Source organism: Oryctolagus cuniculus, chromosome 4 (genome assembly GCF_964237555.1).
Source record: "Oryctolagus cuniculus chromosome 4, mOryCun1.1, whole genome shotgun sequence".
Classification (NCBI taxonomy): domain Eukaryota; kingdom Metazoa; phylum Chordata; class Mammalia; order Lagomorpha; family Leporidae; genus Oryctolagus; species Oryctolagus cuniculus.
In genome coordinates this window covers 95,098,346-95,116,751 of record NC_091435.1, presented here as the reverse complement: position 1 = coordinate 95,116,751, position 18,406 = coordinate 95,098,346, and the positions used below count along the sequence as shown (strand labels likewise).

The following is an 18,406-nucleotide window of genomic DNA, read 5'->3' as shown; positions in this document are numbered from 1 at the left end:
GGACTGGCTCAGCTCCAGCCACTGTGGTCATTTGGAGAGTGAACCAGCAGATGGAAGACTTCTCTCTGCTTCTGACTGTGCTTCTCAAATAAATAAACAAAATTGTTAAAAAAAAAAAAAAAAGGAATAAGTTGTTTCAAGCCCCAATTAACAAATTCTTAAAAAAAAAAAAAAGTCTTTTGAGCCCAACTATTCCTCTTCTAGGAATTTGTCTTAAGAACTAAACAAAGTATGTGCAGAAGTAAAGAAATTCAATGTTCCTTTAAATGTGGATTACAATCACCAAAAACGTAAACAAGTATTAAATGATAGGTGATTGTTTAAATAGGTATGAGTGCATTCATACAATTTAATATTAAATAAACATTAACAATGATGTTAAAGAATTATATTTAAGAGGCTGTCGGGCTGGCGCTGTGGCTAATAGGCTAATCCTCCACCTTGTGGCACCAGCACACAGGGTTCTAGTCCCGGTCGGGGCGCCGGATTCTTTTCCGGTTGCCCCTCTTCCAGGCCAGCTCTCTGCTGTGGCCAGGGAGTGCAGTGGAGGATGGCCCAAGTGCTTGGGCCCTGCACCCATGGGAGACCAGGAGAAGCACCTGGCTCCTGCCTTCGGATCAGTGCAGTGCACTGGCCCAGCGCGCCGGCCGCGCTGGCCATTGGAGGGTGAACCAATGGCAAAAAGGAAGACCTTTCTCTCTGCCTCTCTCTCACTGTCTGCTCTGCCGGTCAAAAAAAAAAAAAAAGAATAAAAGTGAGGTCATAAAGAATAGTAGGTCTGTGGCACCCAGCTGAAGCTATGGCTTGTGATCCCATATTAGACAGAGTCCTGGTTTGAGTCCCAGCAGCTTCACTTCAATCTAGCTTCCTGTTACTATCAGAAGGCAGTAGATGATGTCCCAAGTACTGGGGTCCCTGCCACCCATGTGGGAGATCTGGATGGAATTCCTAGCTCCAGGCTTTGGCCTGGCCCAGCTCTGGCTGTTGTGGCCATTTGGGGAGAGAACCAGAGGTTGGAAGATCTCTCTGTGCACATGAGTGCTATCTCTCTCTTTTGCCTTGTCTTTCTCTCTCTGGCTCTCTTTCTCTCTCCCTCTTTGTTACTCTGCCTTTCAAATTAATAAACAAATATAACTTTTTAAAAAAAAGAACACCAGGGCCATGTGTTCTCTTTACTTCAAAAGCATAGCACTTGAATTGTAATATATGAATCTGTTATATACAGAATGCTGACATTTAAAAACTTACTTTTTAAAAAGTTGTGGGATATAGAAATAACGTCTTTCAAGCTATTTAATTTCCTCAAAATGTGTGTTCTATGCCTTGACTACAATAAAGTAATTCCTTTTCATTGCAACCTCTGTAGCCTTGTTATCTTCAGGGGAATTGCCATGTGCCCTCTGGTTTTGAATTAGGCTAGTGGCCATCAGACTTTTTTGGTGGTGTATAAAAATATTTAAACATCATCCACATGATTTACTTATAAATTATGTATCTGTACAACTATATTAAAATATCAAATGCATCTGAAAAATGGATGAAAGTAGAAATTTTACAGGGTGAAATAAAATAAACAGAAGCTCTAATATTTTATTCTTACGGCCCCATGAATTTTCTTGTATGTATTCTACTTTGGACACCACTAGACCAGGTGACTACAACAGATGGGATCTCCATCATGCAAAGGAAACTCATCCCTTTTCTTTTTGTCCCCCCCCCCCCCCGCCCCACCTTCTATGTAGGGAGGAGAAAGAAGGCCTTTACCACCTGCTGGTACCTTGATCTTGGACTCCTCATGCCCAGCAACTCAGAGTGTGACTTCATTTGGAGACAGGGTTTTAGAGCAGTGACTAAGCTAAAACAAGGTCTTTGGGATGGGCCCTAAGCCAATATGACTGCTATGCTCATAAACAGAGGTTAGGACACATACCCATGCAGGGGGTGACTGTGTGAAGACAGAGGGGGAAGGCAGCCACTACAAGCCAATGAGAGGGGCCTCAGAAGAAATCAGCCCTGCTGCACCTGGATCCAAGAACATGACATTGCTTTGGCCTCCTTATTTTTTTTTTTTTTATGATTTATTTATTTATTTACTTGAAAGGAAGAGTGACACAGAGAAAGAGAGAGATCAATCTTCCATCTGCTGTCTACTTCACAAATGGCCTCAATGGCTAGGGCTGGTCCAGGTTGAAGCTAGGTACTGGAAGCTCCATTCAGGTCTCCTACATGGGTGGCAGGGGCCCAAGCAGTTGGGCCATTTTCTACTGCCTTACTAGGCACATTAGCAGGGAGCTAGATTGGAAGTGGAGCAGACTGGACTCAAACAAGTGCCTATATGAGATGCTGGCATTGTAGACAGTAGCCCAACCACTATGCCACAATGCTAGTCCCTGGCCTACTTCTTTAATTTACCTACATGCAGGTAAAAAATTTTCTAGTTAATTGTCACAGAAGTAATGGCAGCAGTGGTGATGGTGTGATCATCCAAGAAATATCTCCCTAGTCCACACTGTGGCTTACCTTGCTGCTGTAATTTGTAATCAGTGGAATATGCCTTCCCAATGATGTTCCACACAGGCCTCAAGCAACCAAAGAGTCCTTCAAGAAAGCCACCACTGCCACTGCCCGACCTGCTGAACTGAATCTTGACATCTTCTGTTCCGCTCGTGCTCTCTCCATCCACAGTGTGGCCATTCCCCTGAGATACAGCCACGTCTGGGTCATCTTGTTCCCTCAGCTGAAGAACACTGTTCTCAAACTGGTCCCTGGAATCCTCGCTTATGCTGGTCAACACAGCTGCAGTGACGGGGCTGCTCACGCTCTCCATGAGCTCTGTTTGCACCACCCCCTTTTCCTGCTGGTCCTCGAGCAGCTTGGGTGCAGAGTGGTTCCCCATGGCTGTGAGCTCATCTTGTAATCCACTGAAGGTTTTGTTTTCACTCAAGGATAGATGTGGAGAAGAGGAGCAGCTCAGGTGCTCCTGAGGGCTGGCCATCGTGCCATGAGTGTGACCGAGGGCCTGAGATGACACTCAGATTTGTAGAAAACAGTTCTGATGTAAGAGAGGGCTCCAAAACCTGAGGAATACAGGGGGAAGACATGAGATCGTCCTTTTCTTTAGATCCACACTATTATACTTCTGTTTATAAAATAAAGGCGATGAAACAATGAGGATTAATTAAACTGGTTTATTCCACATGATGGAATTCTGTGCAGCAGTGAAAAATTATGTTGTATGAGAGTAGTTACTAGCATCAGAAAACATTCATGACATATTCATATTTAAAAGGTAAGTTATAACAATATATGGAACATTAAAAAATTTTTAAATACACACAAACACACTATAAAAGAAAAAAGTCTAGAAGGATGCAGGCAAAGAATTAACAACATTTAACTTCAGGTGCTAGATTTGGGAGCGATTTATATGGTCGTGATTTTCAAGGTATTCCATGCATTTTATATCATATCCGTTATACTTTTTTTTAAGCACAGTTGTTCCTCTTCATTCTTTTTTTTTTTTTTATGAATTATTTATTTATTTGAAAGGCAGAGTTACAGAGAGGCAGAGGCAGAGAGAGCTGTCAGTTTACTCCCCAAATGGCCACAAAGGCTGGAACTAGGTCAATCCAAAGCCAGGAGCCTGGAGCTTCCTCTGGGTCTCCCACATTGGGTGCCGGGCCTAAGGACTTGGGCCATCCTCCACTGTTTTCCCAGGCACATCAGCAGGGAGCTGGCTCAGAAGAGGAGCAGCCGGGACTCAAACCAGTGCCCATATGAGATGCCAGCCCTGCAGATTGTGGCTTTACCCACTTTGCCACAGGGCAGGCCCCATCTATCACACTTTTAATCAGAAAAAAATTATTTCTCTTTCCAGAAGCAAAATGAAGTTGTTGTGATATAATATACATATTTTTATTAGAAATCACATCTTGTATTATTTTAAGTCACTACTAATCTTTTCTCTTGGTTTTAATGTTTTATCCATTGTTTCACTTTTTTTTTTTTTTTTTTGACAGGCAGAGTGAACAGTGAGAGAGAGAGAGAGACGGAGGGAGAGAAAGGTCATCCTTTTTTTCCGTTGGTTCACCCCCCAATGGCTGCTGCGGCTGGCGCACCATGCTGATTCGAAGCCAGGAGCCTGGTGCTTCCCATGTGGGTGCAGGGCCCAAGCACTTGGACCATCCTCCACTGCCTTCCTGGGCCACAGCAGAGAGCTGGACTGGAAGAGGAGTGACCGGGACAGAATCCAGCGCCCCAACCGGGACTAGAAACCAGTGTGCTGGCACCACAGGTGGAGGATTAGCCTAGTGAGCCACAGCGCCGGCCAATTGTTTCACTTTCTAAAGCATTCATTAACTCCTGTAGATAATTGTCTTGTATATATCACAAGACAAACTCCTGAGTTGCAGAATTTGTTGTTATTGCACTGCACCAACTCTGGGCAAAACAACAAAGCAACAGCTCTTTAAGTTTGTTCTTTTTTTTTTTTTAGAATTTATTTATTTTTATTTGAAAGAGTGACTGAGACACACACACAAAGAGAGAGAAAGAGAGAGAGAGATATCTTTCATCTACTAGTTCATGACTCAAAATACTTTCAACAGCTGGGGCTAGGCCAAGACAGAGCCAGAAGCCAGGAACTCCGTGTGGGTGGCACAAACCCGGGAGGTACCTGAGCCATCATCTACTGCTTTTCAGGAAGCGCAGAGTAGCTGGAACTTGAATCGGACACTTTGATATGGGACGCGGGCATCCCAAGTAGTAGTTAAATCCACTGTGCACAACACCCACCCATGTTTGTCCTTTGCTTCTGATCTATTACCACTATTTCCTTGGGGCCACCTAATCTCTGAAAATAAAGCTTATCTTGTAGTTCTGAGATTCACCAGTTCATGCAAAGTCAATTTTAAGTTCATTCAAGGTGTGTTATTAGGTATTTACTTTCTTTGCAAATCGCTATTTAATAATCCTTCTTTCCTAAACTCTGTATTAAGCAGAGTGTGTTAAAGCCTGGTTATAAAGATGACCTCACTTTGCAAAGGGGGCAAAAGACAGACTGACAAAGGCTGACACCTCAGTACTTATCATGAGTCAAATAAGAGCTCTGAGAGCACAGAAGAGGGAGGGGTCATTTCAAGGACAGATGCTACAAGATGATCACTTCTGCTCCATCTGAAGGCAGGACAGGAATTCACCTGGCAAGTGGGAAAGGCAGGAGTGAAACAAGGAGAGGTGTGAGGAGGAACGCATGCATGATGGCCTGCAGGGATGGAAGACTGTGGAACAGGTGAGAAGTCCAAAGTGGCTGGAATGTGCGTTATATGTATGTACACAGAAAGATATGAATGGATACACAGGGGAGAGGTTGTAAGGAGCTTTGGATGTTAGCCTAATAGGTTTGGATTTTAACCTGAAGGTGATGATGAGCCGCAGGTTCCTATGAGTATATTGGAGATTATGGGTAAAAATATACCCCCCATTTTATTATTTTCTTATCTTTATTCCTGAGAACCAAATGTTAACTCTTGTTTATTTGGCCATATCCTATTCATAACTTGTTTATCCTATCCTCTGAACTCTCTTATTCTTTTTTTTTTTTTTTTTTTTAAAGATTTATTTGAAAGTCAGTTACACAGAGAGAGAAGGAGAGGCAGAGAGAGAGGTCTTCCATCGCCTGGTTCACTTTCCAAATGGCTGCAGTAGCTGGAGCTGAGCTGATCCAAAGCCAGGAGCCAGGAGCTTCTTCTGGGTCTCCCATGTGGGTGCAGGGGCCCAAGGACTTGGGCCATTTTCTACTGACTACCCAGGCCATAACAGAGTTGGATCGTAAGTAGAGTAGCCGGGACCCGAACCTGCGCACATGTGTTGCTGGCACTGCAGGCGGTGGCTTTACCCGCTACGCCACAGCGCCGGCCCCTCTAATTCATTCTTTCAAGAATTTCTGAGCTCCTATTATATGCTATATAATACATTAAGCACTAATGAGTGGCACATGGGTTCTCTCCCTTTAAGAACTTACAGGCCGGCGCCACAGCTCACTAGGCTAATCCTCTACCTGCGTCGCCGGAACTCTGGGTTCTAGTCCCGATTGGGGCACCGGATTCTGTCCCGGTTGCTCCTCTTCCAGTCCAGCTCTCTGCTGTGGCCCGGGAAGGCAGTGGAGGATGGCCCAAGTCCTTGCGCCCTGTACCCACATGGAAGACCAGGAGGAAGCACCTGGCTCCTGGCTTCGGATCGGTGCAGTGCGCTGGCCGTGGTGGCCATTTAGGGGGTGAACCACTGGAAGAAAGACCTTTTGCTCTGTCTCTCTCTCTCTCACTAACTCTACCTGTCAAAAAAACAAAAAGAACTTATAATCTAGAAGGAAAGACCAACAGATAATAGCTACATGGTTGGAAATGATATAAAGACATTCACAGGGTGCTATGGGGGTTCTGAAAAATAAATGTGAAATATGGCTAGAGATGTCATAAAAGTTTTGAGTTGCATCTTAAAGAGTGAATTAGGGGCCGGTGCTGTGGCTCAATAGGCTAATCCTCCACCTGCGGCGCTGGCACACCGGGTTCTAGTCCCAGTTGGGGCGCAGGATTCTGTCCCGGTTGCCCCTCTTCCAGGCCAGCTCTCTGCTGTGGCCCAGCAGTGCAGTGGAGGATGGCCCAAGTTCTTGGGCCCTGCACCCGCATGTGAGACCAAGAGAAACACCTGGCTCCTGGCTACGGATCAGCGTGGTACGCCGGCCGCAGCGGCCATTGTGGGGTGAACCAACGGAAAAAGGAAGACCTTTCTTTCTGTCTCTCTCTCTCACTGTCCACTCTGCCTGTCAAAAAAAAAATATAATAAATAAAATAAAATAAAATAAAAAAAGAAGAGTGAATTAGGGGCTACTAGGAAAGAAAGACTGAGCAGACAAGTTAGTACTGCGGAGAAGCCCAAGACGGCTCTAAGAAAAGGTAGGCAAAAGTTGAATTTTAGTGGACCCGAATGACAAGCTAAACCTTTCGGATTTTATCCTCAAGACAACGATGGTTACTAAGGACTTTTCAGTAATTTGGTTGCATTTTAATTTAGAATCACATCCACACAAGTAGAGGTTAGATTGAGAGGGAAAACATGAAAGTGCAGTGAGAAGGAAGAGTTCAAGTAAGAAAAGATCAGGGCCTGGGCCGGGGCAGTAGCAATGGCAATGCAGCACATGGGATAGATTTAAGAGACAGAATGGGTAAGCTCTAGAAATAGATAGCATATGTGGTGGTGAGGAAAAGAAAAGAAAAAGAAAAAAAGGGAAGGAAGGAAGGGAGGGAGGGAAGAAAGGAAGGCAGGTAGGCTTTCTAGATAACTTACTTAAGAAACTGGATCTTGGGGCCAGCGCTGTGGCACAGCGGGTTAAAGCCCTGGCCTGAAGAGCTGGCATCCCATATGGGCGCCAGTTCGTGTCCTCACTGATCCACTTTCAATCCAGCTCTCTGCTATGGCCTGGGAAAGCAGTAGAGGATGGCCCAAGTCCTTGGGTTCCTGCACCCACATGGGAGACCTGGAAGAAGCTCCTGGCTCCTGCTTTCAGAGCGGTTCAGCTCCAGCAGTTGCGGCCATCTGGGGAGTGAACCAGCAGATGGAAGACCCCCCCCCCCCCCCCCGCGCCTCTCGCTGTAACTCTTTCAAATAAATAAAAAATAAACCTTATAAAAAAGAAACTGGATCTGGATAACATTGTAACTGAGTTATGAGATCCCAGAAGAAAAGAAGGTTTGGGATGAAAATAATGAGCCCAGGTATGGACATAAAGAATCCCAGGGCTATTGTGTATCACATACAGAGCTAGGCTCTTTATTTAGACACTTAGTAGAGTGGTATTTCAGGGGAGGTAAAGATGGAGACTCAAATAGCTCAGGGGCATAAGTTTCAAAATTATATGAATTTAAGATGTCTCTACGAAATATTCTGGGAGCTGAGCCACGCACTGGGCTCTGGAACATTATGTTAACTTACTATTTTTAATGATAAATAAGACCAAGTGCTTTACAATTTACAGAGCCCTGATTAAATAAACAGGTAAACAGGTAAGTACTGGTAAGTCAGCTCTCCAAAACACAACAGCAATCCAATTTGGAGTGTCTGTTGATTTATCAGGTATGAATACTCCCAACATAGCAGATTTCAAGCTAACAATAGTTTAGCAACCTACTTGCAAAGTTTCTAAATATTTGACAGTTGGCTTTTACTATTGGCATAGAAGTCAAGCATTTTACAACAGAAGAAAACTCATATTAAGTAAGTGAAGAGTAGCTCAAAATTAAGATTCCTAAATTCCCCCCCCCCCCCCCTTTTAACAACACAATGGAACCTCTTAGGATAACCCTTCACTTTCTTAAAGTGCTGTTAAAATACTGTTACCTCTGGCCCTTTGGTCTAAACATTTGATTCTCTGTGTAAGGAATCTAGAGCAAGGGATCATTATTCGCATCTTTCACAGAAGGACACTAGGCCTAGAGAGAGGAATGTGTTACAGGCCACAGAGCCAGGACTGACTACCAGGCTACAGGCTATACTTCCTAATTCCATGCAGTCTCAGGGACACAGTTCCTACCCTGCTGAAGCTCGTCGACTACTTTGGAGCTAATAATTATACTGAGGGAATTATTCCCGACTCCCCTCTTTTCCTCCACAGCAAATGAATGGTATTCTGTTGTGGAGAGCTGCCAGAGAAGGACGGGCTGAATGTAAGAGCTAAGACTTGGCATGAAGCTTTGAAGGTAAGAGGTGTGACAGAGGGAAGGAAGTCGGGGTGGAATGACAGCATAGCAGAGACAGAGGAGCAGAACAGCCAGGGCCTGAGTGACAGTGTTGATAACCTAGAAATACTAAAACAGTGGCTAATGTCAAGTAGTGTGCAGTGAAGCTGACTCCTGCCTCCACACATGGGCTCTGACAGCTTATGACCCAAGGCAGGTGCTTCTTCCCTTTTAAAAATCAGAGAGACCGGCGCTGTGGTGCAGCAGGTTAACGCCCTGGCCTGAAGCACCACCATCCCATATGGGTGCCAGTTCGAGACCCGGCTGCTCCACTTCCAATCCAGCTCTCTGCTATGGCCTGGGAAAGCAGTAGAAGATGGTCCAAGTCCTTGGGGCCCTGCACCCGCATGGGAGACCCGGAGGAGGCTCCTGGCTTCGGATCAGCGCAGCTCTGGCCATTGTGGCCAACTGGGGAGTGAACCATCAGATGGAAGACCTCTCTCTCTCTCTCTCTCTCTCTCGCTCGCTCTCTCTCTCTCTCTGCCTCTCCTCTGTGTAATTCTGACTTTCAAATAAATAAATATTAAAAAAAAAATCAGAGAGATCACTTTAACTGGATGAGCTGGGTTAAGAGGGACTTAAATTCTAGGGCACGGAGAAATCCAGGTGTTGAAAAGCTGCCTGAGAATATGAGCTTGTGGGGAAAAGGAAGACATTTTTGAGATTTCTCTTAGAGCGACAGCTGTTGGGTGAGTGGATCCTACTCTCACCTCACCTTTCCCAACCTCTGTTCTTGTGTTCATCTCTAAGCTTTGACATTCCCTGTCCCTTCTTCTGCTTTCTCCTGGTCACCTGCCACAACCTTCAGCTGTCCCTTCGTTTTGGCCTTCCTGACTTTGCTCTGCCTTATCTCTTTTGAGACTGCTGACTTTGTAGCATTTGACCTGGCCATTGTCTCAGCACTCACTTCCAATTGGCCACTGTGCCTGGGACTCCTGGTTAAACTAGATCCACAAGGCACACACTATGCAATTAGCTCACATCAAACTTTAGAGTTGTGCAAGGACTGAGAAGGGAACTTCAGCCAAATGCCTGTTTGTGTAATTTATTTCTTGAATTAAACTACAGACTTTATATTAATGCCTAGTAACTGTCCATTTGTCGGTTTTCTCCTGAGTTTCTGCCTCAACACACCATACTGGAACAAGCTCATACACAAAAAGTCAGAAAAGCACGTGTGTCTTTGTAGTCTCTTCTGATCTCTGCGAGGTTAAGAGGGAGTATGAAGCAGAGAAGTTCCTGCTGGCGCTGGGAATGAGTCTATTCTGGCATCGCATGCCGTTTGATATTTAAGAGACCAAGGAAGGCAGGAGACTGCAGGAGTAGATGGTTCAACCTGCTTGTATGTATGCGGCCCAAATTGTAGACAGATGGCTGCCTCACTCACTGTAGTTGTCTGTTGCTTCAAACTGCTGATGACAAAATTAACAGTAACCACAGTGCCATTCTAGATGTGCTAATGCCACTCCCCTGGAGGTACAAGCAAGTGCTCTGGGATGGAGGGTGACTCTGCCTCTGCTAACAGCGGTGGAAGGCTGGGTACCCTGTTCCTGGTGATTCAGCACTGTTCTGAGAGTGGGGAGAGGTAAGGGACTCCTCAAGTGTGCACACAGATGTGCAGTCAAATACACCTCCCCCGCTCGCCGTGAATACCAAGTACAGTGACAGCCAACAAAGGCAGAGCAGCTGAGAGGCATAAGAACAAAGGGGGTGAAAAGTCATCGTCATAACTATTTCAAATATGATCTGAGCTGACTGTACGTAGAAGAAGAGTGTAGGAGGATCCAAGCACGCACACTCTACCTGTGTTTCTAGACATCCACACGCTGCCACTGCATGGTGAAGAAGCCGGCAAGCACAAGCTGGCGGCACCCTGCAGCTCCACACGCTCTGGTTGGTTGTCTACTGTCCTCTCAGTTTCTCTGTCCCTGTCCAGATTTGGCCCAGCTACCCCCATGGGAACTAAATTCTTTTAATTCATGAGAAATCGCAGTCACTATTTATTAAAAGGGGATGGAAAGGAAATGAGGCAAGATTGCCAAACCCTCCCTGAGAGTCAGATGGGAAAAGAAGGAACAGCAGGGGGGTAAAGGGTCAGGTTGGTGCGTCATCCTGGGCAGGAAGGTCATGGTGAGGTGATGAAGCTGCTACCGACAATGGGTCTTGAGCCTGCGAGAAACACAAGGTAGGCACCCTTCTCTGCCCTCAAGAAGCACTTCCCCAGCCCTGTGAATTTCTTGGCCCCAAGAAGAGGAAATGGTTTGTACGAAATTGGTAGGCAAGGGTTGGAGACAGCAGCAGCTGTGCATTTGGCAGGGTGCTGCCAATTTCTGGAAATTATGTTGGCTTTGTGCCAGGATCCCAGGATGCAGCACAGAGAGAAAGCGGAATGGAATAGGTAATTCGACCCTCAGATTCATGGCTTTTTTTATTATACAATTTTTCCTGTGTTGCTAATCAAGAACAATTCTATAATGATCAGGTTTTGAATTTTATATTATAAATATTAATAAATAAATGATTTGGGAAAATTTAGCTCCACAAATAAAGTTTAACCTGCTGTGCCACAATGCTGAACCCAAACTTGCTTATTCTGAAGTGGGACGTGGGCATTTTTTTTCCAGATTATTTATTTATTTATTTGACAGGTAGCGTTACAGACAACGAGAGGGAGAGACAGAGAGAAGCATCTTCCTTCCTCTGGTTCACTCCCTAAATGGCGTCAATGGCCAGAGCAGTGCCGATCCAAAGCCAGGAGCCAGGAGCCAGGAGTTTCTTCCAGGTCTCCCATGTGGGTGCAGGGGCCCAAGGACTTGGGCCGTCTTCTACTGCTTTCCCAGGCCACAGCAGAGAGTTGGATAGGAAGTGAAGTAGCCAGGTCTCAAACCGGTGCCATATGGGATGCTTGCGCTTCAGGCCAGGGCATTAACCCACTGCGTCACAACACCCACACCATGAATAAAAATTTTAAATTAAACAATATTGCTGTAAGATTTAATGACTGCAGGGGCTAATGCTGTAGCATAGCAGTTAAGCTGCTGTCTTCAGGGCTAGCATCCCATATGGGCGCCGATTCAAGTCCTAGCTGCTCCATTTCCAATCCAGCTCCCTGCTAATGTGCCTGGGAAATCAGTAAAAGATGGCCTAAGTTCTTGGGCCCCTGCACCTGTGTGGGAGACCTGGAAGATGCTCCAGGCTCCTGGCTTTGGAGTGGCCCACTTTGGCCATTACAGCTATTTGGAGAGTGAACCCAATGGATGGAAGACTCTCTCTGTCTCTCTCTCTCTCTCTTTCTCTCTCCATCTGCCTCTCTGTAACTCTGCTTCTCAAATAAATAATCTTTTTTTTTAAAAAAGGAAGATTATAGTATATATAGAATTTAAGTTAGTCCTTGATAAAAGCATCATGTATACAGTAAGCACTCAATAAATGCTAGTTCTTTTCCTTTATGGTTATTTTGTGACTTTCACCTTTCTTTGTGGAATTCTGACTTTTCAAAAGATATATAGCTTAGGAAAAAACAAACAAACTGAAATGACTCTTGAGTCATTTTAAAATTAAAATTAATTTAAAAATTAAAAATCAGGCTATAATGCACACTTTGAAGTTGTTTTGCAATCATTCATTGCTCAGAATCTTCCATGTACTTCTATTGTGAGGACATAAGAGGCAAGGCACTGAAGGAAGACAGATTTGGATTCAAATCCTAATTATTTAATTTGACCTTAGCTCTCTAAGCCTCAATTTCTATATCTATGATTGGTGAGAACAGAATCCACTTCATAAAATAGATTAGATGATTATATGAGATTATGCATATATAACACACTTACCCAGTACACAAGGAGCCCCCAGTACTCATTAGCTATCTGAATTTTAGTTAGGAAAACTAGAATAAGCAGATATATAGCAATATACTCAATGTATTTGTAAAACCAAGTAGAATAAAAGGAAGGGCAAGCTTTTCTTAAGCAAAAAGACAAAAAGAGAGCCAAGAAAAAGGGGATGAAACTGACACAAGTTGAGCTTTTAACATTAACTTGAAATTATAAATGAAAGCACAAAGAATCAATAGTTAGATACCTAGTCAAAACGGCTAAAGTAAAATGGAAAATAAAAGAGAAAAATCCCAGATGTATGCAACTTCTTTTCCATACTTAATTTCCTTTGTCTTGAGTCACAGCAGTTATTTTTACATTCCAGGTTTTAATTAAATTCCAAAAAAAGACTATTAACATTATGTAGTTCTTTTTTTTTTAAAGGTAATTCTTTTTTTTTCTTATTTTTTTTATTTTTTATTTTTATTTTTGACAGGCAGAGTGGACAGTGAGAGAGAGAGAGAGAGAGAGAGAGAGGGAAAGGTCTTCCTTTGCCGTTGGTTCACCCTCCAATGGCACCGCGCTGATCCGATGGCAGGAGCCAGGTACTTATCCTGGTCTCCCATGGGGTGCAGGGCCCAAGCACCTGGGCCATTCTCCACTGCACTCCCTGGCCACAGCAGAGAGCTGGCCTGGAAGAGGGGCAACCGGGACAGAATCCGGCGCCCCAATCGGGACTAGAACCTGGTATGCCGGCGCCGCAAGGCGGAGGATTAGCCTAGTGAGCCGCGGCGCCGGCCTAACATTATGTAGTTCTAATACTGGGGAGAAAAATTTTAATTCTGATAGTTTAAAAATTATCATGTTATAAATAAATCTTTAAAAAACTATCATGTTGGGGGCCAGCACTGTGGCATAGATTAAACTTCCATCTTTGGTTCTGGCATCCCATGTGGGCACCATTTTAAGTCCTGGCTGCTCCACTTCTGATCCAGCTCTCTGCTGTGGTCTGGGAAGGCAGTAGCAGATGGCCCAAGTGCTTGGGTCCCTGCACCCACATGGGAGACCTGAAGGAAACTCCTGGCTCTTGGCTTCAGATCAGCCCAGCTCCGGCCATTGTGGCCATTTAAAGAATGAACCAGAGGCTGAAAGACTTTTCTCTCTCTGCCTCTGCCTCTGCCTCTCTGTAATTCTGCCTGTCAAATAAATAAATAAATAAATCTTTTAAAAATAATTTTTAAAAAATTATCATATTAAATTATCACATTAAATTAGGAGTTGATTTTATTGATAAAAGAAAATATCTCTAGGAAAACATTGCTTATGCTTTAAATTAAAGAACAGTTAGAACACAGGAGAACTACTGCAGGGCTGTATTCCCAGGGAGATTACGGAGTTTTCTTCCTGAGAGATCTGCTTGTTTCCACTTCGCATTAGGGACACATGATGCCAGTACGCCTTTCGGGAGCTGCCTAACTCCACACTTGAGTCACCACCTTTTTGGGCACGTGATTCTGTCTTCTGGCAGCTTCCCCAGGACAAAGTCTAAAAAGTTTCCTGTGGCTCTAGGCTGAAAGAAGTCCACACAATAGCAATTCTGCCAATTTAGAAAATACATAAAAATAATCCTTAAGTGATAAACTTTTGGCATTGTTGTTAAAATGTGTGAGCTTTGGATTCGACCTGTATGGGTCCTGATACTGATTCTATCATGGGCAAGTTAGGTATTTTGGTGTGTCTCAGTGTCCTCTTAGGGTTGTAATGAGGGCTAGAGATAATACCTACAGAGTGCTTAATATATTCCCTAGCAAAGAGTAAGCATTTAATAAAAGTTTGCTATTTATATTCCAAATGAATATATATTTTATTCTAAAATAAGAGAATATTTTTATTAATAAAATATCTGTATAATTAAAATAATAAGCTTAAATAAGAATATATATTTTAAAATAGATTTGTTCTGGGAATGGGCATTTAGTGGAGTGGTTAAGATGCCCATGTCCTATATCAGAGTACGGCTCTGGCTCCCAACTTCACCTTCCTGCCAATGAGGGTCCTGTGAGGCAGTGGTGATGGCTCAAATAACAGGGTTCCTGCCATCCACACGGACAGCCTGGATTGTGAACCTGGTTCCTGGCTCCAATCCTGGCTTAGCTCCAATAGTTGTGGGCATTGGGGAGTGAGTAAGTGGATGGGAGTGCTCTCTGTCTTTCTGCCTCTCAAATTAAAAAATAATAATAAAAAATAAAAAACAAAAAAACCCCACAAAACTTTGAAAACAGTAGATTTGTCCTCGATCATAATATAATCATGGAGGGGCTGGTGCTGTGGCATAGCAGGCAAAGGTACCACCTGCAGTGCTGGCATCCCATATGAGCACCAGTTCGAGTCCTGGCTGCTCCACTTCCGATCCAGCTCTCTGCTAGGGTCTGGGAAAGCAGTAGAAGATGGCTTCAGTTCTTGGTCCCCTGCACCTGCATGGAGACCTGGAAGAAGCTCCTGGCTAGTGGCTTCAGAAAGGTGCAGCTCCTGCCATTGTGACCACCTGGAGAGTGAACCAGTGGATGGAAGACCTCTCTCTCTCTCTCTTTCTCTCTCTCTCTCTTTTTTTTTTTTTTTTTTTTTTTTTGACAGGCAGAGTTAGTGAGAGAGAGCGACAGAGAGAAAGGTCTTCCTTCTGCTGGTTCACCCCCAAATGGCTGCTATGGCTGACGTGCTGCACCAATCTGAAGCCAGGAGCCAGGTGCTTCTCCTGGTCTCCCATGGGGTGCAGGGCCCAAGTACTTGGGCCATCCTCCACTGCTCTCCCGGGCCACAGCAGAGAGCTGGACTGGAAGAGGAGCAACCAACGGACAGAATCCGACACCCTAACGGGGACTAGAACCTGGAGTGCAGGCGCCGCAGGTGGAGGATTAGCCTAGAGAGCCGCAGTGCTGGCCAGAAGACCTCTCTCTTTATCTCTGACTCTCCTTCTCTCTGTGTGTAGCTCTGACTTTCAAATAAATAAATAAACCTTAAAATAAATAAATAAATAAATAAATAAATATAAATAAATAAATACATCTTTATAGCCCATAGTAAAAGACAATCTTAAAACTGGTACAAAAAGATGCTATTTCAATTTTATAATGAAAACATCATTTGTTTCCAAGTGGTTAAATAGAGCAGCTTAGCTCAGAAGTAAGCCTTGGCCTAGTTTTCAAGATGTGTCACTACTCATTGGCCCCAGGCTCGGGACTATTTGGATCACTTTTTAGTTTCTATGCCTCAATTAGTTTGCAACAAAACAAAAGAAAAAAAAATCTGAAGAACAATGGATGCTGAAAAATTAATAATCCCAGCTCCTGGCTTCAGCATGGCACAGCCCAGACTGTTGTGGGCATGTGGGGAGTGAACCTGCAGATAGGAGATCTCTGTCTCTGTCTCAGTTTCTGTGTCTGTCTTTCCACCTTTCAAATAATAAAGTACAGAGATTTAATAATTGTTTTTAATAAATGTGACAATATTCATATGTAGCTATATTTGTTTACTATGGCATATTTATCTTCCTCTGTAGACTAGGCATGATTCTAAAGAAAAAAATCTAATTAGAGATTCATATTCCAAATATACTAGGATTAAACTGAAGGGAACCTTCTATACAGTTCATCATCATTTTTTAAAAAGATTTATTTATTTATTTATTTGAAAGTCAGAGTTACACACACATACACACACACACATACACACACAGACAGGGGGAGAGAGAGAGAGAGAGAGAGAGAGAGAGAGAGAGAGAATCTTCTCTCTGCTAGTTTACGCCCCAAAGGCTGCAATGGCCAGGGCTGGGCCAGGTTGAGGCCAGGAGTCAGAAGCTTCCTCTGTGTCTCCTACCTGGATGCAGAGGCCCAAGCAGCTGGACCATCATCTGTTGCTTTCCCAGGCCATTAGCAGAGAGCTGGATCAGAAGTGGAGTAGCTGGGACACAAATAGGTGCCATACGGGGTGCAGGCGACATAGGCAGTGGCTTTACCTGCTATGCCACAATGCTAGCCCGCATCATTTTCTGAATTAAGAGTTTCTGATGTTTGAATGACAAAGTGACAGAAGATCAGCAGAAGTAGATGTCATCGCTAAAGTTGCTCTAGTAACATATATTCTTTTCTAGATGCATACGTGAACTAAATGGCACACTCAAATGAATAAATGCAGAGAGCGTTTTTTTTTTTTTTTTTTTTTTTTTAAATGAGATGACTGACAAAGGTGTGGGTGGGCCAGCACTGTGGTAAAGCCACTGCCTGCAGTGGCACCGGCAACCCATATGAGCGCTGGTTTGAGTCCCAGCTGCTCCATTTCCAATCCAGCACTTTGCTAATGTGCCTGGGAAAGCAGTGGAAGATGGCCCAAATGCTTGGGCCCCTCCACGCACATGGGAGACCTGGAAGAAACTCCTGGCTCCTGGCTTTGGATTGGCCCAGCTCTGGCAGTTGCTGCCATTTGGGGAGTGAACCAGTGGATGGAAGACTTCTCTCTCTTTCTCCCTCTCTCTCTCTTTAGTCTCATTTCAGAAATTATAATTTGAATTCATTATAACAGCATATGTTTTCAATATATGTGTTTCTCAAAAGAAGCATATAAATCATATTTTTGAAAAAGTAAACATTAAAAAAAAATCACAAGGGGCTGGCGCTGGTTCTAGTCTTGGCTATTCCACTTCCGATCCAGCTCTCTGCTATGGCCTGGAAAAGCAGTAGAAGATGCCCCAAGTCCTTGGGCCCCTGCACCCGTGTGGGAGACCTGGAAGAAGCTCCCAGATCTTGGCTTCAGATCAGCACAGCTCTGGCCATTGCAGCCATGTGGGGAGTGAACCAGTGGATGGAAAACCCCCCTCCTCTCTCTCTGCCTCCCCTCTTTCTGTGTAACTCTGACTTCAAAATAAATAAATAAATCTTTAAAAAAAAATCACAAAACACTTAGAGGTGTACCTATGGAATCTGTATTCATTAAATAAAAGCTTTCTAAAAAAGTAAAGTACTTAGCAAGGTTCAGAAAAAAAAATCACAAAACAAAAGTTACTGTTTTCAGTAACACTGGTAAATCTATTTGCAAAGTGGAGAATCCTGAAATACTAATGGTTGCATTACTATTGTTCTTCTTCAGTTAATTTAGATTATCTTCTGTCACAATGTTGGTATTAGTAGAGGAAAAGCCATCAACTTTTATGACTGTTAGTAAAGAAGCCTGAGTAGTTAGGATGTTCAATAAATCTATTGGTGGGATTAGTATTTGTCATGGGACTGGAAAGCACATAACCAGACTTGTTAGAACTGTGTGTGAAATCATAGTACTTGGGTTTTGTACAAAGGCTTGGGGACTGTTCTTATGAGTAAATCACGAGATCTTATACATGGACTTTGAGACATCTAGTCTGCCTATGTGGGAACACTTCCCCCCTTACTTTCTGTTTTTTAGCCATCTTCTTTTCAGTTTTACTTATTTATTTTTATTTATCTGGAGAGAGACAGAGAGAGAGAAGAAGAAGAAGAAGGAGGAGGAGGAAGAGGAAGAGGAGGAGGGAGGGAGGGGGAGGGAGAGAGGGAAAGGGAGAGGGAGAGGGAGAAGGATGGATCTTCCATTTGCTTGTTCACTCCACGAATGCTCACAACAGCTGGGGCTGGGCCAGGCTGAAGCCAGGAGCCCAGGTATACCTCAGGGTCTCCCACATGGGTAGCAGGAACTCAAATATTTGGTTCATCATCTGCTGCCTCCCAGGCACATTAGCAGGATGCTGGAAGGGTAATGGAGTTAGAACTTGAT

General features: G+C 44.0%; 1 protein-coding gene across 3 annotated transcripts in view; it reads right to left on the bottom strand.

Moving 5' to 3' along the window:
- Positions 1-18,406, bottom strand: part of MAP3K13 (mitogen-activated protein kinase kinase kinase 13) — a 196,498-nt gene that overhangs the window by 50,949 nt on the left and 127,143 nt on the right. For all 3 annotated transcript variants that reach the window (XM_008266584.4, XM_008266585.4, XM_051818832.2), the window contains one exon: positions 2,521-3,077. In XM_008266584.4, coding sequence (XP_008264806.2) covers positions 2,521-2,995 — 475 coding nt within the window. In that variant the 5' untranslated portion in view covers positions 2,996-3,077. The remainder of the gene's footprint in view (positions 1-2,520; positions 3,078-18,406) is intronic.